At 36.7% G+C, this 22340-nt stretch overlaps 1 protein-coding gene and 1 pseudogene across 3 annotated transcripts in view; one reads left to right on the forward strand and one right to left on the reverse strand.

The window, feature by feature from the left end:
* dock2 (dedicator of cytokinesis 2) overlaps positions 1 to 14813 on the forward strand; it is a 111033-nt gene extending 96220 nt beyond the window's left edge. For both annotated transcript variants that reach the window (XM_084133917.1, XM_084133916.1), the window contains exons 36-52: positions 3594 to 3684; positions 5260 to 5370; positions 5717 to 5806; positions 5924 to 6028; positions 6106 to 6247; positions 6998 to 7079; positions 7174 to 7258; positions 8398 to 8484; positions 10636 to 10812; positions 10920 to 11003; positions 11474 to 11611; positions 11683 to 11801; positions 12877 to 12973; positions 13084 to 13182; positions 13696 to 13795; positions 14164 to 14312; positions 14483 to 14813. In XM_084133917.1, the coding sequence (XP_083990043.1) occupies positions 3594 to 3684; positions 5260 to 5370; positions 5717 to 5806; positions 5924 to 6028; positions 6106 to 6247; positions 6998 to 7079; positions 7174 to 7258; positions 8398 to 8484; positions 10636 to 10812; positions 10920 to 11003; positions 11474 to 11611; positions 11683 to 11801; positions 12877 to 12973; positions 13084 to 13182; positions 13696 to 13795; positions 14164 to 14312; positions 14483 to 14554 (1828 nt within the window). In that variant the 3' untranslated portion in view covers positions 14555 to 14813. The remainder of the gene's footprint in view (positions 1 to 3593; positions 3685 to 5259; positions 5371 to 5716; positions 5807 to 5923; positions 6029 to 6105; positions 6248 to 6997; positions 7080 to 7173; positions 7259 to 8397; positions 8485 to 10635; positions 10813 to 10919; positions 11004 to 11473; positions 11612 to 11682; positions 11802 to 12876; positions 12974 to 13083; positions 13183 to 13695; positions 13796 to 14163; positions 14313 to 14482) is intronic.
* Positions 14814 to 15428: 615 nt separating this feature from the next.
* On the reverse strand, positions 15429 to 16844 carry LOC311094828 (CD166 antigen homolog A-like; annotated as a pseudogene). The gene has a single exon. The product of its transcript is annotated as a CD166 antigen homolog A-like (transcript).
* Between the last annotated feature and the right edge of the window lie 5496 nt (positions 16845 to 22340).

Here is a 22340-nt window from a genome sequence, read left to right on the forward strand (position 1 = left end):
TGCTTCTGATTCAGATGTTTGTCACTGAGTTTTTTAATGAACATGATCAGATTATGCGTCACATCCTGGAGAAACATGTAATATTCAGCTTTAATACAACACAATCATCTAGTTTATTTATAATTTTAATGTTTTCCTATCATGACCTTTGACCTGTGAAATGAGCAGGTAAGACTGCTATTATGAAAATGAGATTTACATACAGGCAAGCTTAAAGAAAGACAATAATTAAAAGACATGCATCCACATGCACACTGATCAATTCTGCACCATTTTACATCTATAATATCAAGACAAATGCACTTGATGGCTTGGTGAAAGAAATAGAATAGAACAGAACAGAATAGAATAGAATAGAATAGAATAGAATAGAATAGAATATGCATAGTTGCATTAGTATGTATAATGTACAGCACAATATAATATACACTATTCAGTACAGTACAATATCAATACAACTCAATTTAAGAATTGCTTATTACAATTGTTGCATTTTGTAAACATGAATCTGAATTTAATATTGGGTTATTTTATCATATTGCTCTTGGAATACATTTTTGAAGCCATACTTTACTGTGATTTTACCACACTTCAGGGTGTTCAGGCTCTCTGCTTCATGTAACACGCATTAACCACGTAAAATCTCTTTAACAATGGCCTCAAGTGTCTTATGACTTTATGCAATACTGCCTCCTTGTGGTGAAAATGGAAACTTAAGAGTACAATATGGGAATGGAATGGATATTATAATATCGTATAATATATATTTTAGTTATTTAAATATCATTTATATTATACAGAAGCGTATTGCATTCACTTGAGGGAAAATAATCTACTCTGTTTTTCTGAATTAATGACTTAATTATCTCAGAATTACGAGATAATTAAGTCATTAATTCAGAAAAACAGAGCAAATATTTTGTATGAAAAATTATCTCATAATTTTGAGATAATTAAGTCATTAATTCAGAAAAACAGAGCAAAAACTTTTTATTCATGAAAAATTATCTCGTAATTCTGAGATAATTAAGTCATTAATTCAGAAAAACAGAGCAAAAACTTTTTATTCATGAAAAATTATCTCATAATTCTGAGATAATTAACTCGTTAATTCAGAAAAACTGAGCAAAAACTTTTTTTCATGAAAAATTATCTCGTAATTCTGACAGACAGAGTAGATTATTTTTCCTCAAGTGAATGCAATACGCTTCCGTAATATTACTGTGTGTGTGTTTCTATATGTAATTTATATATATATATATATATATCAAAAAGATTACTAATGCTAGGTATAAATATGCAGTTCGTTATGTTTGCAAACATAACTCTTTGTAATAATACCACTGACTTTTGGAGGGAGGTAAGAGCTCTAAATAAGGTTAATACTCTGTTACCATGCACTATAGAGGGAGTTTCTGGAGCCGATAATATAGCGGAGTTGTGGAGGCAACATTACTCGGCTTTATTTAATTGCGTCAATATATTGATCCTTATAAAGTGGGAAATATTGCCAAAAGAGACATACTGGGAATCACAACTCATGAGGTTCATCAAGCAATTTCTCAGTTATCTGATAATAAAGCAAGTGGCTCAGATCAAATCATAGCAGAGCACCTTAAGTATGCAAGCCCAAAGGTTGCAGCCCTTCTTGCCTTTTGCTATAATGGCTTTATGACCCATGGAATGTTACCAGACTCGATGTTAGCCGTTACTCTTGTGCATGTCATTAAAGACAACAGAGGAGTTTTGCCTCCTATACTGTAATTGGTTTAATAGATGCCTCTAAAGCTTTTGACCGAGTCAATCATCTCCCCGGCCCTTTTCAACCTGTATATGAATGACTTATCAGAACAACTAAGAGGCGGCAAAACCGGTTGTATGATTGGTAACGCTTTAATCAATCATTTTATGTATGCCGATGATCTGGCTATTGTTTCCCCTGGGGTCCAGTGACATGCCCCCCCCCCCCACGGAAGAAAATTTTGGAAAATAACCCCTGAAACATACATTTACATTGATACATTTAGATAAATATATTTCATACATTATAGCATATTATAATACTATTTCATACATTATAGCATATTATAATACAACTTATTAGGCCTATATATTTATAGAATAGCAAAGTAGGCCTAATCAATATACAAGACTGAACCACATAGAGGTGAAATATAAAGGCTATCAAGATCATTTTGCCGACAATGAACCATGGATTTGTTTAGTTTATAATACGTTTTATTTTTAACTTAAACAAATATAACATTCAAAACTCATTGGCTTAAACTGCATTTGGAGAAAAATAAACACAACAGTTTTCTGTAGGCTTGTGCGAACTTATTCAATAGAATTAGACTTCTAGAATGTTCTTTCCAGTGCAAAAAAATATATTTTTAATTTAATTAGACAACATTTTAAGGAAGTGTAGTGCAAATATCTTGGCCTTGTATTCATTGTCCCTCACGCATTCCAGCCACGGGTAGTCATTTTCCAATTCAATTCTATAATTTTGTGCTCTTTTCTTTTTCGCCGGCTGCTCGGAGGTAGTCATTTTTACATTTCCCGCTGTTGTCACTTGTCATCATCGTTGCTACGATACGTGACTCACAATGACTGAAACGACCAATTAAAAGGGCATTCTCTGATGATGTTCCAAGATGTTAAAAACGCTACTGATCATACAAACAGGGGGAGAAATCTACCGCACCGTCGGGTTTTTTTTTCTCTTATCATAGCCTACAAATGTCTTCGTTCATAGTCTGACATATATTAGAAGCTACAGTATGTGTCTGTCATGGATTTGCACTGAATTGATTCTCAAAAATACGGAACAAAGTGCGTTCCGTATCAGTTCAATACGGAACAAGACTTTTATGTGTCAAATACGGGAGGATTCCGTATTATACGGAACGGTTGGCAACCCTAATAGGCAGTGTCGTGTGCTTTATGCTCAAGCTAACATGTTAGCAAGAAAACTCTATATGTGTTCAGACAATGTTAAGATAAGGCTCTTTCAAGCCTACTGTACTCCACTCTACACTGCCCCATTGTGGGCCAAGTTTAAAAAGACAACCATACATAAGCTTCAGGTGGCCTATAATGACTGTATGCGGATATTGCTTCAAAAACCTAGGTGGTGTAGTGCAAGTGAATTGTTTTGTAAGGCAAGAGTCAACACTTTTCAGGCTTTATTGAGAAATCTGATGTACAAATTTATTGGTCGACTGGATGGTTCTCAGAATGGTATTATTAAGTTACTGGCAAATCCTAGTGAAAGTGTTGTGCGATACCAGTCACATCTGTGGAAGCACTGGTATAACTGTCTTTTATAATTGGTAGGGGAGGGATTTTTTTAGGGAGGGGTTTGGTGTCTGTAATGTTGGATGGTTTTCTAATGGACCCTGAGTCTGTCAATAAAGTTGAACTGAACTGAAAGTTGCACTGAACTGAACTATATATATATATATATATAATTAATATAAAAATAGTTTAAATTAATTATACACGCATATAATATTATATTTATAAAAATATATAGTATATTTTAGTTATTTATATAATTTATATGAATTAATTTTAAATGTGTTTCCAAGGTATCTGTACAAATTACGGGATCTTCATTTGGATGGAGAAAACTACACCGAGGCGGCGTACACACTCCTGCTGCACTCCAAACTGCTGAAGGTCAACAAACACACTTCACACACACACACTTGTGTTGTTTTTATACTGAGCTAATGATATTTGTTCATCCCCTAAACTGAACCCTCAGAAACATGTTTGCAGACATTATCTTGGTGTGTTTATTAATCATTTTTCCTTGTGGAGATCATTGGCTAGTAGCTGATTTCAAGTTTTGCCATCTTTGTGGGGACATTTGTACACACACATTCACACACACACACACACACCCACACACACACAAGACACATCTTCCCTGGTTGATTTACAGTCGTCCCTGACACTCTCAAGCCTCCAGGTCAAATTTATGACATCAGTTCCTGTGAGCCAGGCAGATTTATACTCTCTTTATACTCTCTCTCTCTCTCTCTCTCTCTCTCTCTCTCTCTCTCTCTCTCTCTCGCTCTCTCTCTCTCTCTCTCTAGCGAGAACACTGCACAGTCCACACATTTAGGCTATATGATGTTTAATGTTGTTTTATTACACACAGTCTGTCCTCCCGTTAGAAACCACTTCAGTTCGACCTCTCGCTTTATTCCCTGTCACACAAACCTCAAATCAAACTAAAGATGAAAGGGTTCTACATAGATCCCTAGGGTTCTCGGCTCAATTTTAAACAACACTTTAAGCCAAAAAGGTTAGAATGTATTTACTGTCATGTTTAACGGGTTATTTAATTTTTTTCAAATGATAAAGTATGTTTACGAGCTGTTTAATTCATCAAATTAAATTAAATTAAAAACAAAATTAATAAATTAAAACTAAATCCAAAGAATGATCTCATGATCTGAACCCCTAAAAGGTTCTAAACACGAAGCGTCTGACGGAATCCTTTAAAGTTCTATTTAGAACCTTTTCTCCTGGGAGTGAGATCGGCACCGGCGGCTAATAACCGGCATGCACATTTTGAACATCGACACTGTTATTATATTAACATTATAAGAATAAGGATATAGATTTTTATAGATTTTTTACACTTTATATTATTATATTATATGATATATATATATGATATATATATATATATATATATTTATTTATTTATTGCTTTTATATTACTTAAATTAATATGACTTCAGCCCTTATATCTTAACTCTTTTTTCATTATCATTAACTTTTTTATCATATCTTTAGTTTTATTCGATTTTTTGCTCTTTATATTAAATTATATTACATTATATTATCGATTTTATATTATATTATTTTTTATCGCTTTTCTTACTTTTTTACTTATCTTACTTATTAATATAAGACTTTAGCACTTAAATCTTAACTCTTTTTTTTCATTATCATTAACTTTTTTATTTTGTTTAGTTTTAGATTTTTTGTACTTTATATTATATTATATTATATTATTATACTACTTTTATATAAAATTTTGAACATCGACACTGTTATTGAACTGAATTGAATCAATATTGATCTGACTTGAGTTGAACAATGACACTGTTGTCTTTTTGGAGTGAATATGGATTAGTCTCATATTTGATGAAGTTTGCGTCATTGATTCTGCTCTTTTCCTGTTTCTCTCTGTATTGAATAACTGTGAGTTGACTTGATGTTGTGGTGTATGTGCAGTGGTCAGAGGAACAGTGTGCTCTACAACTGGACTATCAGACGCCTTCGTCCCAGCGCCAGCTCAAAGAAACACTCTACGACACCATCATCAGCTACTTCGATAAGGGCAAGGTCAGCAGGCATCACTTATATATATATATATATATTTTTTTTTATAAAATTATTGCTAGTTATATTATAGTTATATTATATAGGCCAAGTTATATTATATTAAATTATATTACATTATATTATCGATTTTATGTTATATTAATTTTTGGCTTTCCTGTAGCTCAAACAGTAGATCGTTGGCGCTTGCAACGCCAAGGTCATGGGTTCGATTCCCAGGGAAAGCAAGAACTGATAAATGTGTAAATGTGAAAAGAATGTAAATGTGTACCTTGACATGCAATGTAAGTCGCTTTGGATAAAAGCGTCTGCCAAATGCATAAATGTAAATCTGATTTCTGCGTGTCAGATGTGGGAGGAGGCCATCATGCTGTGTAAGGAGTTGGCGGATCAGTTTGAGATGGAGGTCTTCGATTACGAGCTTCTCGGACAGAAACTGGTAACACACACTAAACTTTCCGTGTTTGAGTCGTCAGGCTTACTTGGTGTTTTAGCATTAAAATGCTTTTTAGCATGTTCTCTCTTTGTTTGTTTCATTAATGAATTCCTTTCACAGAATCAACAAGCCAAGTTTTATGAGAACATTATGAAGATCCTGCGGCCCAAGCCGGACTACTTCGCTGTGGGATATTACGGATGCGGATTCCCTCAGTTCCTCAGGGTCAGTGTGTGTTTGTTAGAACTGTCCTGACTGATATGTAATGTAGTCTAAGTTTTGATTGTATTTAATCTGATCAGAATAAGGTTTTCATTCACCGCGGGAAGGAGTACGAGCGCAGGGAAGATTTCCAGAGTCATCTGATGAGTCAGTTTCCCAGCGCCGTGAGACTCAACATCACCACCATGCCTGGAGACGACATTAAAAACTCAAACATGCAGTGTATCCTTTACATATACTCTACTGTGGGCATATGTATTTTGCATTTATTATATTATATTATCACTTTTATATTATTTTTTAGCCCTTATATCTTTACTCTTTTTTCATTATCATTAACTTTTTTTATATTTAGTTTTTATTGAAATTTTGCACTTAATATTATTATATTATATATATATTTGTATTACTTAAATTAATATAAGACTTCAGCCCCTATATCTTAACTCTTTTTTCATTATCATTAACTTTTTTATTTTATATTTAGTTTTAATAGATTTTTTGCACTTTATATTATTATATTATATATTATATATATATATATATATATGTATCGCTTTTATATTGCTTAAATTAATATAAGACTTCAGCCCTTATATCTTAACTCTTTTTTCATTATCATTAACTTTTTTATCATATCTTTATTTTTATTTGATTTTTTGCTCTTTATTAAATTATATTACATTATATTATCGATTTTATATTATATTATTTTATTATTTTATCGCTTTAATGTTACTTATATTAATATAAGACTTCAGCCCTTCAGCCCTAACTTTTTTATTTTGTTTAGTTTTAGATTTTTTGTACTTTATATTAAATTATATCATATTATTATACCACTTTTGTATTACTTATATTAATATAAGACTTATTAGACTTATTATTAACCCTTATTAGACAAGTAAAGACATGCTTTCATATGTTTAAACATAAATGGTCAGTGTGGTGTTCTTATCCGGTCTGGATCAGACATCCAGTGTTTTACTGTCCAGCCGGTTCTGGAGATCCCGCCACGTCTGAAGAACAAACCCGTCCCGGATCAGATCATCAAGTCAGTCTCCGCTCACTGAACAATCACAACGATTAAAACACCAAACACGTTCATCTCTCCTCATGTCTTCTGTCTCTCTCTGCTGATTCTGTAGCTTCTACAAGTCAAACTACGTTCAGCGCTTCCAGTATTCCAGACCCGTGAGGAAAGGGAAAGTGGATCCGGATAATGAGTTTGTTGTGAGTCCTAACGTATTCATACAAACGTGTGCATGAGGATCTCTATTGTTCATGAAGCTAATTATACTTATTACACCCTAAAGGTGCCTTTTCACTGTCTGCCACTTTCAGATGCACAGAAAACACATTTACACATTTCATTTCAAAAGCCGTTTCTGATACATTTTCAACATAATGATCATTTCTGACTCTTTTTACTTTCAAATAGAGCAAGCATTTAGATTAAAGTCATGTTAATAATTCTCACTTCATGTTTTAATCGGAGGCAAGTGTAAATGCTTCAACACATTCAAAGCTCAATTATTGTTGCCAGATCTCTCTAAAAAGACAGGCAATGTGGTCTGATAAAATAAGACCCCATTTTTGTGGTTTTCGGCATGTTAACTGATTCATTTCAGCACAAACTTGAATAAAACACATGAAACGAGGCTAAATTGCACCTGGCAAAGAAAATCTAATTTCACTTATTAATAACAATATTTCACATATACAAATGGCAAAAATCATTGAATAAATCTCTCCAGTGTTATTTTAGTATTATTATAAACTAGTATAGTATTTAGCAGACTATCTTTTATTTTTATAATTTTCAGTTTTCATATTAATTTTAGTTTTTGTAATTTTATGTGTATTTTTTTTTTGCTTCAAATATTTCTATATAGCTTTAATATATTGTTTTCAGTTTTAGTTTGTAATTTTAGTACTTCAACTTTATTTTTTTCAGTTTGTTGCCAAAACAACATTTCTGATGTTTTTCATCTGTTTTATATCACATTTTATTTCGGCTTTATTTAAATGATCTGTGAAAGGAAAACAGCACAGCATTTCTGCATCCATGAGGTGGTAAATGAGCTGAAAGACAGAAATGAGACACAATCTCTGGTGATTTAATGATGTCAGTGTGCAGTTTGAACAGCAGATGGAGAGATTTGACCTCTTCTGTTAGTGATCACTCACTTTACTTAGCTATGAAGCCGAACACCAGCAAGGAATAAACCCCAAAAACAAGCACACTTTACTCAAGTCTGCACTGGAAAGTCACTTTGAAGAGTCTTTTGTCCCTCACACACACACACACACACACCGACTGGCTGATTTACTCTGTTCTCTGTCTTCTGTCTCTTTTCTCTTGTCTTCAGTCGATGTGGATCGAACGGACCACGTTCATAACCGCGTATAAACTCCCAGGAATCCTGCGCTGGTTTGAGGCCATCAGCATGACCCACGTGAGTGTCCGTCCCTGTCAATCAAACTCTGGCTGATACACTAGTGTGCTGCATACTTCACAGTGGACACTGCCTGCTTTATAATAGTATGCAAAACAGCAGTGTTGGGAAAGTCACTCTAAAAATGTAATTAATTACATCTTCAACTGTACTAATTACTCTCTCTAAAAAGCATTGCATTACTTATTACTGATTACTTTCTAATCCCATATCTATGGAAGCTTGTTTCCGCCACTGAATAATAAATAAATAATAATAATTGCGATCTCTTACATCTGATATAAAGTCAGAATTGCGTGAAATAAAGTCGCAATTGCGTGTTATAAAGTCAGAAATGCGAGATATAAAGTCAGAATTCTGATTTTTTTCTCGCAATTGCAACTTTATATCACGCAATTCTGACTTTATAACACGCGATTGCGACTTTATATCTCGCAATTCTGACATCTTTTCTCAGAATTGTGAGATATAAACTCACAATTGTGAGATATAAAGTCCAATTCTAAGGAAAAAAAAGACGGACTTTTTTTATTATTTTTTTTAACCACAGAATAGTTTAGATCTCACAATTCTGACTTTATATCCCGCAATTGCGACTTTATATCGTGCAATTCTGACTTTATATCTCCCAATTGCGACTTTATTTCTCAGAGTTGCGACTTTATATCTCGCAGTTGCAACTTTATTTCTCAGAATTGTGACTTTATATCTCGCAATTGCGACTTTATTTCTCAGAATTGCGACTTTATTTCTCACAATTCTGACTTTATATCTCGCAATTCTGACTTTATAACATGCAATTGCGACTTTATTTCTCACAATTCTGACTTTATATCTCGAAATTCTGAGAAATAAAGTCAGAACTGCGAGATGTAAACTCGCAATTGTGAGATAAAAAGCCGGACTCTGTCGCAAAAAAAGCCATCGCAATTATCTCTTAAAATGTTTTATTCTGTGGAAACAAGCTTCCATACATATCAACCTCGAGCAGTTTAACAATACAAATAAAAACTGAAACTTCTCTTTTAATACATTCAAATATATAATGTAAAATTGCATACATTATTCTTGAAATGACCAAATTATTTAAAGGGAGTATTAAAAAGTATTTTAAAAAATGATGTTAAATCCACTATTGTTTTATATAGAATTGTTATATACTTTATACAGTATTAAATTCAATTACATCAAAAGTAACTGTAATTAAATACAGAAAAATGAGGAGTTATCCCCGGCTTTACTTTTTCAAGGGGAAAGTAATTAAATACAGTAATTAATTACATAGTAACGCATTACACCCAACACTGCAAGATAGCATGCCGTATACAACAATAAACATAAAACAGTATACATGCTACATTGTCACATGACCTCATTATGTAAGTAATTATATTTAATGCATTGACATTGAGTTTCATCTTAGAAATACATTTTTATTTTGTATTTAAAATTTATCTGATTAAATTTAAGATCTGATCTCTTAATAATCAAGAGAGAGTTAACATTTGCATTTACTATAATATCAATTCAAATGTCAAGTGAATTGCCTTACATTGTGAGATGTGATATTCTGTACAGTGTGCTTTATTTATTTTATGCATACAGAAAATGTGAATAATGTGCACAGATTCACATTATGCACATTAAAAAATCAAGTCAAATGTATTTGTACACTATATATACATTTTTTCAAAGCAGCTTTACAGAAAATCTTGATGTTAATGTTTATAGTATCTTAATATATAAGGCTTCATGCCTTATAGTTGCATTTAGCAGATTAGAGCTGGGCAATAATATAGTTGCATAAAAATAAATAAAAATAAATAAATAGTATGCAAGGTCAAACATACCCAAAGACTTCCTCTATAATAACAAAAGTGGAGACGCATCATTATATTATATTATATTATATTATATTATATTATATTATATTATATTATATTATATTATATTATATTATATTATATTATATTATTTGATTGATTTGCATCCAGTTGTTCAACATTGATGAGCAGATATGTTTATATATTATATATTTTCTGTAAAGCTGCTTTAAAACAATATGTATTGTGTATTTTTTATGTATATAAAAGCTCTATACAAATAAACTTGAATCAATAATATAATAATTTGTCTGTATTTCTCTGTCAGACGACGGTGAGTCCGCTGGAGAACGCCCTCGAGACGATGGGACAAACCAATGAGAAAATCCTCACCATGATCAACCAGTACCAGTGTGACGACACATTACCCATAAACCCCCTCTCCATGCTGCTCAACGGTATCGTGGATCCCGCCGTCATGGGCGGCTTCGCCAAATACGAGAAGGTCAGAGAGAGACGCTGTGTGTGTGTGTGTGTGTGTGTGTGTGAGACGACCGAGAGAATCTGTGAGAACGGTTCTTGATTTGTGTGTGTGTGTGTGTGTTTGTCCAGGCGTTCTTCACGGAGGAATACACACAGGAACATCCCGATGACAGAGACAAACTCATGAGACTCAAAGACCTCATCGCATGGCAGGTCAAAAACATTGTTTCTCTTTCGCTTTGCAGTTCTGTTGTGTTGTGTTGTGTTGTGTTGTGTTGTGTTGTGTTGTGTTGTGATGTGTTGTGCTGTGTTGTGTTGTGTTGTGTTGTGTTGTGTTGTGTTGTTTTGTGTTGTGTTGTTTTGTGCTGTGTTGTGCTGTGTTGTGTTGTGTTGTGTTGTGTTGTGTTGTGATGTGTTGTGATGTGTTGTGTTGTGTTGTGTTGTGATGTGATGTGTTGTGATGTGTTGTGTTGTGATGTGTTGTGTTGTGTTGTGTTGTGATGTGTTGTGTTGTTGTGCTGTGTTGTTGTGTTGTGTTGTGTTGTGTTGTTTTGTTTTGTGTTGTGATGTGTTCTGTTGTTTTGTGTTATTTTGTTTTGTGTTGTGTTGTGTTGTGACGGTGTAAACTCATGCTGGGTTAGGACAGACGTTATCCTGTTTAAACTCCCGCTTGACTCGTGTAGATCCCGCTGTTGGGAAGAGGAATCAGTCTGCACGGAAAAAGAGTGACCGATGACCTTCGACCTTTCCACGAGCGCATGGAGGAGTGCTTCAAACAGCTGAAGAAGAAGGTGGAGAAGGAGTACGGAGTGAGAGAGCTGGTAAGAACGAGACCCAGAGAGAGATGTTGTGAGATGATAAGAGATCAGCTCTGATTGTTCCTCTTCTCCAGCCGGATATGGACGAGAGGAGGTCCACGCGCCCGCGCTCCATGCTCCGCTCCGTCCGACAGTCCATCTGCTCCCTGGCTGGATCTGAGTGTGGAACGCCCACTAAGACACACCCAGAGAGGTGACCACACACACACACACACACGTCACTCTATCGCAGAGTACAGAATAACTTACTCTAAACATTAAACTAGTTTATCCGTTAATATGGGTACTGTGCATTGAATGCAGATTTTCTGTATTTTTATAGAATTTCTGTACATTTTATATCTATATATATTAGAATTGAGAAATGTATAAATCCGACACACTACTCTAACTTTTTTGATTATATGGATTATAATGGACTTTTATCAGATACACCTACAAATGATTCCAGTGTGCAAGGCACTATATTTCATATTTTTTCATAGAAAAGAAGAGATTTTTTTTAATATTTATATTTAAATCATTTAAATATTTTTGTTATTTATATATTGTTTCATTATTATTTGTTTAAATGTTAGATTTTTAATTGCATTACATTTTATAGAAAATATTACTTTTATTTCATATCTTTTTATATTAACAAAATAATTTTTATTAGAATTAGAAAATATATATTTCATTGTATTAATGTTTGTTTTAGTATGTATATTTTAATAATTTTATTAATACATTGTTTTATTTATGAGATGATGCTAAATTAAACTTGAGGTAATTTTTTTAATTATTATTTCAGTAGTTTATACATTAACACACAAAATGCAAATTTTCTGTATGCAAAGTGTCAAAAGTGTTTTGAAATTTAGTTTTGAAATTGTTTTATATTTTTTATAGAATATATGTATAGTATATATATAAATAAATATATATTTAATATTTATATTTAAAAAAACAATTGTAATTGTATTTGTTATTAATATATTGTTTTAGTTTTATTAATATTTCTATTATTTCTGAGATGATGCAAAATTAAATATGCCATGTGAGGAGGTCATGTGACAACAATGTAACATGATACTGAATTGAATTGTTGAATTAAACTGAATTTGAATTGTTTGTCATTTTGTTTTTTGTCTGACATAATATTTTTAGAAAGTAGTATTCTATTTTAAACATAACCTCTCTCTCTCTGTTTCTCTCTCTCTCTCTGTCTCTCTCTCCTTCTCTCTCTCTCTCTCTCTCTCTCTCTCTCTCTCTCTCTTTCTCTGTAGTCTGTCTTTCGACAGTGGCGTTCCTCTATCTCCGTCCATCATACCTCGCTCCAGTGGAAGTGTCAGTGTGATGGATGAGAGTGGTGTTGAGGTGGAGGTGAGGATGATGAAGATGAAGATAATCACAAAAACAGAATAAAAAAGCAGGACCAATGATTGCAGCTCTCCGGAATGACATCATCATGCTCATGCTTCCTGTTCTTCCAGGTGAAACTGAGGAAATCCAAGAAGAAGAAGAAGCCCGGCCGTGGCAGCATGATCTTCATCAGCGAGGAGAAAGAGCGGAGCAGCACGCTCGACAAACGGGTGAGAGAGAGACACATACAGTGCACATACATCTCAGAATAAATTCAAAAGTAAATGTAAAAATAAATAATAAAATAAATTCAATTATTGTAGAATATGTGAATAAATTGGTAGTTGACACTGAATACTGGACATGATGTTTTAAATAGCATTTTACTAATACTTTTAGCTCATATTAACACCACATGGAATATTTGTATTTAAATATTAAACTTTATCACACCACAGGACCATAATTATGATGAAGTATTAAAGGAATACTGAAATAAATGATGATCAGTTACAGCACCTAAAATACACACATTTTAACCTTATATCTTAATGCTGAAATAAAGATTAATTTAATTTAATAAACACAATACAGGAACATTAAAACACCTTTACTTCTTTGGCTAATTGATGGATTTATTGAGTATTTTTGCAGGTTTGGTCCTTCATTAACCTGTGTTTGTGTTTCACAGTGATTGTGATGATATTATTATGGTAATTATTATCTTCTCTCCGTCTCTCTAGCTTTCCAAGAAGCAGGAATTCCGCAGCGACACGAACCTGTCAGAGACGAGTCTGAGCGGCAGCGGCCTCGTCAACTCCAGATCTCTGCCCACTATCACAGGTACCACACACACACACACACACACACACACAAACACACACACACACACACACACACACACACAACCTGTCAGAGCCGAGTCTGAGCGGCAGCAGCCTCGTCAACTCCAGATCTCTGCCCACTATCACAGGTACCACACACACACACACACACACACACACACACACACGCACACAACCTGTCAGAGCCGAGTCTGAGCGGCAGCGGCCTCGTCAACTCCAGATCTCTGCCCACTATCACAGGTATAGCACACACACACACACACACACACACACACTCAGATTCAGTTTCTTATCGGAACTTTTTTTTTTTGGTATTGTTATGGAGACATTTTCCCACACTTCTCATTGCACGCGTCCTGTCCTCAGGTCTGTCTCTGTCAGTAGCCAATGGGAGTGAGGAGGCGGAGTCAGCGCGGTCCAAGCGTGACAGTAAGAGTGTGTCAGTGTGTCTGCCGTCTGACCGCACAAGTGACCGTCGCTCCAAAGGAGTCATAAACCTGCTCTTCAAGACCAAGGTAACACACAACAGTGCTCTGACACGACACACACTGTGAGAATTCTGGGATATTTATTATGGACTCAGGTACTTCATTATACAGCCTGTTCTTACATATGTTGGTTTTTCTGGCTTTGTATTCGTTGATTCAGCATTGTGTGTGTGTGTGTTTGTGTGTGTGTTTTTCAGCATAGCTCCAAAGCTGAAGAAGCAAAACCCTCTTCTGAGGCGTCTCATGATGCGTCCGCTCATCGTTTCTGAGTCATTTGTCTCCCAATGTTCTTTACATTTTTGCTTCTGTTTCTGCTGGTTTAACTATGAAGACAGACGCTTCATTAAGCTAATAAAGTTACTGAGGGTTTCATCTTAAACTGTAATAAAAATCAGCTCTGATTTCATTGAATGTGTTTGAAACAAACTTTAATGAAATGAAGTCATGATTTATGCCTTATATTGAACTTATAAATGTGCCTTAAAAGTTCTGCTGTGCTGTCAGCAATAAATTTATTTTGGAATCATATCCTGAATATATTTCATTATTAACCCTTGTGGACTGTTCGATTTCTGTGTACACCCTTTATGGAGCGACAAATTGACCCTAATAAAAAAAGTGACCTAATTGGATTCAATACAATTCCTCAAAAACCACACTATTAAAAACAATAAAGATTCAGGTACAAATTGTAAACTTTCAATATCAACATTTTTTTTTTTAAACCGTTTTGACAAATTTTTAAAATAAACAGTATACTGACTTTTTTGCATATACTTTTTTTTGGTACTTTTTCATTTTTTATTTTTACATTTTATGCTTAGAAAATCCACCTGCTTACACTGACTCAACCAAAGCTGATTCAACATCAGCATGTTGAAACTTTGCATGCATGTTCATGATGATAAATGAGAAAAAGTCACAAAATATCAAGAAAAACAAACAAAGGTTTAATAATATTATTTCAGGTAGCTTGAAAAAATAAATGATAGCTCATTTTTACCATCTGTGGCTGACAAAATATTTTTCTATTTGAAATTTTATTATTTTGGGTCGGTACAGTAGCCTTAGAGCGTTAAAATATGTGGGTCAAATTGACCCGTGAAACTACACTGTACTGTGGGTTTTGGAAAGCCTTCAGCCTCACAAGTCAGGACCTTGTTCACGCTTCAGGCACCACGATTCTTTCTGGATCACTGGAGAACCTTGAAGTATTAATTCAAATGTTCGTGTCTTCTTGAGGCCAGCCATGGAAACAACACACTCATACACACCAGAGTCGGAGAACTTCAACTTGTCAAACTTGGGCGGGCTATTCAGCTTGATATTGCCCTTTCTCCAAGATATTTGTGGTGTTCCTGAAGCCTCAACTTCTACGCTCATCTCAAAACGCTCGCCAAGTCCCTTGAAAATTTGACCAGCGGTGCTAAGAACCACATCAAGATATTCAACTGTGATGGGTACAGAAGCCACCATATCCTCACTGTCCACCAGAGAACATTTGTATTCTCCAGTGCTTTCCCGGGTGACATTGGTCAAGGTGTATGTGTTGGAGTTCTCCACTGTCTTTTTCTCTCCCTTCATGTAAAAGATGTAGCTAGAAGGTGGAGGGTTTCCGTCTGCAGTACATTTGAGGGTCACGTCGTCCCCTTCCTTAAAAGGACCCTGGGACACCACTTGAAGACTGAGCTTCTCAGTAGGGTAGTTCACAGTGAAGATAAAGAGGGGAGGAATCCATGCTAGCACACCGGATGTGTTGAATCTGACAGGTGAAACTGGCACCAATGTCTTCCTTCACTGCTGTATACTCGAGCTCAGATTTGGTTGAAGACAGTCCCGTCGCTTTATCAACATCCACAGTTGTACTGATTTTAATGGCTGCTCCATCAGGAAAAAGTGGAGTTTTGTTCTTGAACCATGTGATGTTGGCAGCAGGATTGGCACTTTCAGTACGACACTGCGCTAACTTAGTTAGTTTGCCAACTGCCATCGCAGTCGTTTGGTTTGTAATCTGAGGTGGTGATGGAAGCTTGTAAATAACCAGTTGAACAGGGTACTCAAAAATGTCATTTTCCCCCACCACCATGCAGGTGAAGGTTCTCTGATCTGCCATGGTCACTTCTCTGATGACGAGGCCAAAATCTTGTTTGATACCGACTCTGTTCTTGTAGTTCGTATAGTTTGAAATAGAGGCATTCTGACCCACATGTTTCGCCAGAATGTTGCTATTGTCGTATTTCCATTTAACAAACCCTTCCATGACATGGCCATTGTTGCATGGGATTTCAACAGTGTCTCCATACTTTCCAGTGACAGTGTCCCAGCCACTCACTTGATTTATCAGGCATACGGTGAGCAGACACGTTAAAAAGGCGGTACAGTGCATCTTTCGGCAGTCTGGGACTGTGTTGCACTTAATCTTGAGAAATAATATCCTTGCTTTAGTCGAACAAGTCGAACAAGCCACCTTCTTTATGTGGACAGATGTGATGTGATGACAGTACCACTGGAATTAAAAACATTATTACAAGCTTACAGTTGTGAATCGAGCTACGGCAAGCAGAGAGTTTTGAACAATGATTGGTTATGCATTTGCTCAAAAATTTATTTTGGATAATTTTTTACTCAAAAAAGTTACGGACTGCAGGTTTAAATTTAAAACTTACATTTTTACTTCTAAATCTACTTTTAGTTCTTACTTAACTAAAATCTAAATGATCTGGACAAGTTTTTACAAGTTTTTAATGTTAAATGTGTGATTTAAAAAAAGGTAGTGTGAAATTAAATGTAACGATTCAAATACTGTAATTTGAAAATAGTAAAATCTTACGTAGCCTAGTATTTCTCTCTTCATGGGTGGATGAACTTCACTCTCTTTTAGATGCTCTACCTGGAGGATTCTGAAGATCATGAAGATAATTCTAACATAAATCCAACTGAATGCCAGATTAATCAGAATAAGTTTTTTTATAAGGTTTATATGTTTTTTTTTCTCCTGTTTTTTTTCAAAGTGCTGTCAGTTCCATCTTCACAAATAAGAGATCAATAGATCTTATTTAAAACATTGTATTTGACTTATTAATAACATGTATGTTGCAATCTCTAGAATTCAGATGTTATCTTACCAAATAACAAAAAAATTAAAGGGTTTCAGCATTTTTTTTTTTTTTTTTTTTTGTGGAACAGGGGCCGTAGGCTATTCACAAAGCATTTTATCTTACCACTAGGAGTACTCCTAAATCGCACTAAAAGATTTTAGCTAGGAGTTTTCTCTTAAAAGTTATTCACAACGCCTTTCAGACCTACACTTTAGTAAAGAAAAATGACAACTCCTAAACTAAGAGTGAGTCTTCGTTGCTATGGATGACGTAATTACTCATGCACGAGCTTGACTGAAGTGACCACCTTGATTGGCTGATGATTGTAACGCGGGAATGATTCCAAACACCTCCCCTACGATGATGAGTGACAGGTGACAGGTCTGAGAATGCGTGCGCTACACAAGTAGTGCGAAGGACGGAAGATGATGAATAACTGAATAAATAGCCTAAATGAATAAAGAGTAAGGCAAAACAAATAGCCTAGTACCCTAATGAAACATATGGATTGATGCAATATCTTTGAAACATTACTGAATTAATCTGTCACTATATGCCTCTGCCTACGTTTGCAAAGAGAAGAACATTTTAATTTGATTCACAATGAAACGTTACAATTAGTTTACATGCAATGAGTAGCCTAGTTTTGGTTGTTGTTGGTGGCGTTATTGCATCTATGCCTTCAATGCAAAATTATTCCCTCGCGATTGGAAGCTCCTGTAGCCGCCGCATACGCATTTCAAAACATCGCAACGTGAAATGCCACAAAAAGCGGTTTGTGAATAGGTCTTAGTGAGTTAGGAGTCCTCTCGACTTCTTTTAAGCTGTCCCAGGCTTAGGTACTACTTTTAGGGCTAAAAATGCTTCGTGAATTACTCTTAGTCAAATAAATTAGGAGTCCTAAAGTTACGAGTGACACGCTCATTATTTTTAGGAGTTGCTCCTAAATTCGCCAGTTAGGAGCTACTTTTAGCCTTAAAATTCTTTGTGAATACGGCCCCATCAGGAACAGGGAGGACATCACATGACCGTGAACTTCACAACTACTGTTTCTGTAAGTGCTTCAATCAACAGATTGTACAGGAGGAAACGATTACTAGCTATTTAGCTAAATTTGAACAGTTAAATGATTATAAAACAAAATGTCAAATGTTACACGCAAACAAATTGGAATCAGTATATTGTATAAAATTAAAACAAATAAAAGCATGTGAAATCTTGACCCAGTTTAACATTTATACTGAGAACAACTTTTTATTATCTATATCACCCAATATGATTCTGAATTTTACATTGTATTCACAAAAGCTATCCTTAAGTTTTCAAACTATTGGACAAGCAAGCATTTTCTTATTTGGACCGTTACTAAAGTATAGACCCTAATGACAATTACTCTCGCTCTCCCCAAGTGAGAATATTGCTTTTCATGAACTGGCAGATTTTGAGCGGTTTGACTATTTATAACGTTGTTTCAGACGAGTGGAAAATAAAAAATACACTGGTAACATTACAATAAGGTCTCATTTGTTATCATTAGTTCATGCATTAACTAACATAAAGTAACAATGAGCAATATACTTTACAGCATTTATCAAACTGTTCATTGTAGTTCATAAAAATGTCAGTTCATATTAGCTCAGTTAAGTTAATTAACTAATGTTAACAGATACTGTTACTTTTGATGATGAGATTAACATTAAGATTAATAAATGTTGTTTTCTTCATTCTTAGTTCATGTTAACTGATGTAAACTAATGAAACCTTATTGGAAATAGTTACAAACTACATGAATCTTTGACATACCTGAATAGACTTGTGATCGCAGTAGAGAATCAAACATGCAGCAAATGAAAAAATGATGTCAAATTGGTATCTAAAAAACCACTTCCTCAAAACATTTTCATGAAAGTGTTCAGCATGTGCCGCACACTCGACCACAGATGGAGCAGGGGAAACCAGATACCCCTGGTCTGAGAGATGTCTGGTCTGAGAGATGTGTGACAGAACTTGACAAAACTGCGCATGCGCATGCGTCGCAACTGAGTGCGTTGTTGTGTTTGGAGCTCCGTCGAATTAATTCATAAACCTTGATTTTCTTCTTTACACTCTTTTACAAACGAACATTTTCATTTTTATAGCGTATCGGCGATCCGCGCTTGAAACATCACGCGCTGATGCTCACAAGTCAGTGGTTAGTAACCTTTTGACTCCGACCTCGACTACTCCGTGTGTTTCTCTGCACAGGACCCGAGCAGCCAGGACGCGATCATCCCTGGTTTCGTTCACTCCGGCACCGACTCAACACCATGGACCCTGGGTGATTCCACAGCGGAAGACGCGAGCCAGAACCAGAGCAAGGACCTCTCCGCCTCTCCCGGCCTTCGAGATCTCCACCCGGAACCGCTTCTCCCCTCTACGCGAGACGGAACGCGACGCTGTGATCATCGGCAGTTCCATCGTCCGGCATGTCCACGCTACCTCAGGTAAAGGTAAGGTGCGCACTCACTGCTTTCCTGGTGCTCGTGTTCTCGATGTAGCTGCGCAGGTCCCCGGGATCCTGAATGGTGACGAGCGGGTCGGAGCTGTCGTGCTGCACGCGGGAACGAACGACATCAGGCTGCGGCAGACGGAGGTTCTGAAGAAGGACTACAGGAGCCTGATCGAGACGGTACGCAGCACATCGCCTGAAACAACGATCATCGTGTCTGGACCGCTTCCCACGCACCGACTAGGACGTGAAAGGTTCAGTAGATTATTTGCTCTAAATGAATGGTTAATGTCATGGTGTAATAAACAGAGACTGCTCTTTGTAAATAATTGGAATCTGTTCTGGGAGCGACCTAGGCTCTTCCGTGCTGATGGCCTTCACCCCAGCAGAATCGGAGCGGCTCTTCTGTCGGACAACATCTCCAAAGCGTTGCACATCATATGACTAGGTGGCGGTCTCGTGGCGGTCCTTGAAGAGCGTGGACCCGTCAGCTGATCGGACTAGGGCAATCGCCCGCTTCCTGGGGCCATACAATGCTTTTATGGCATCATAAAAGCCTTGAGTGTTATTGCAGTCTGCTAGGTTCTGGATTTCTTGCGCCTTTTGCACCCACCAGGTGTTCTCCATAGTCTGAAGGACTCACTGGGTTTCTGCTCTTGCAGCAGTGAAGGTGGTTATATGGGTTGGAGATCCAGGGAAGGACAGGAGAGCTTTGTGGGCTTCATGCTTGGTTTTTAAAAGTGACTATCTCAGCTGAGTTGCAGTCAAACCAGTCCTGGTGATGTTTCCTTGATTGGCCAAATGCCTCTGAGGCTGCGTTATGAATAGCTTGGGGCAGAGCTGGCCAGTCAGCTGATTCCTCCGGGATCATGTTGAGGTTTTCAGCAAGGAGCCGTCGGAGGTTGTCTTTGGTGGTGATGCTGTTCAACGCTGTACAGTTTAGTTTCTTGTTTGGGGCTGTCCTCGCCGGGCCGCAGGGTTGAATGCTCATGAGTAGTTTGGATCTGACCATGAGGTGGTCAGTCCAGCACTCAGCTCCGCGCATGACACGGGTGGAGAGGACATCTTGTCTGTACTTATGACAGACAATTACGTAGTCAAGGAGATGCCAATGTTTTGAGCGGGGGTGCTGCCAGGAGGTCTTGAGCCTGTTCTTCATCTGGAAGATGGTATTTGTAATGACCAGCTGGTGCTCTGCACAAAGGGAGAGGAGTTTGAGCCCATTTTCTCCACATCATGCTGGCCAATAACTTTACTCCATACCAGATGCTCCGTACCCACTCTAGCATTGAAATCTCCCATCAGTATGAGCCTGTCCGTAGCCGGGGTTTTCTGTAGGATGGCATCAAGAGCTCTGTAGAAATCCTCTTTGATGTTGTGCTTGGCATCAAGAGTTGGCAAGAAGCTTGCGCATAGGTTAGGATTAAGGTGAGGGTGTGGGTGCGCAGACCTCACTCCCACTATCTTCACTCCTGCCAGATGGACCTCCAGTGGCATGAGAGAACCCATGACGACCTTCGACTAGCAGGAAGTTGCAGGGGGCTGTCGGTGGTCCGATCAGTTGGACTCCGCCTGTGCCTGTCCCCAGGTGCAGATTTGTCTTCGGGGTTTACTCCCCTAGCCACTGTACCCTCCCAAGTTAACCCACGTGGCTGTGGGGTTGCCTTCTTCCACCTTCCCAGCCGTTGTGGTGGTTCTCACACCACCATCTCCTGTGCCGCTGTTGGGGTCTTCACTATTTACGTTGTATGGCTGATGCCTTTTAGTCCGAGTCCGTTTTGTCCGATGCCTTTTAGTCTGAGTCTGTTTCGTCCGATGCCTTTATGTCTGAGTTCGTTTCGTCCGATGCCTTTATGTCTAATGCCTTTTTGTCTGAGGCTGTTCATCTGATGCCTAATTGTACGAGACCTGACACCTGACATTGTTTTTCCTGTTGACTCCCTGACGAAGGCTTGTATGCCGAAACGCGTCGGAGTTTTTAAAGGTTTATGATGACCAAGCCATAAAATAAAGGCTTTTTAATTTTTCTTAAAGAGAGTGCCTTGGAGTTTCCTAATTTGTTCTATATTGTTTTTCCTGAGACCTGAAGCTTTTCAGTCTGCGGCGTGATGCCGTTTTGTCCAATGACTGAAGCCTTTTAGTCTGAGGCATGATGCCTTGTTTTTATATGTCTGAGGTCTGAGGATGTCCTAAAATGTACACCGTACTACTGACTTGTGAACGCATCAGGGTTGTCTGTGGTTTACGACAGTTCCTCTTGAAGACAGACAGAGACAACATTAGATGAGACAGTAATTCAGTTCAGTAACAATAACACGTGATATCCTGCAGAGGGCAGTGATGATCTATTTCAGATCAACACACGATATTACCTAACATTATTTTCTTCAAGTAACTAGCTGTGTTTCAATATCTGTGTGTAGTTTTTTCTTCTTCATGAAGTTGATTTTCTTTAAGAATATTGGCAGT

The sequence above is a fragment of the Abramis brama genome (genome assembly GCF_963993115.1).
Source record: "Abramis brama genome assembly, chromosome: 13".
NCBI lineage: Eukaryota > Metazoa > Chordata > Actinopteri > Cypriniformes > Leuciscidae > Abramis > Abramis brama.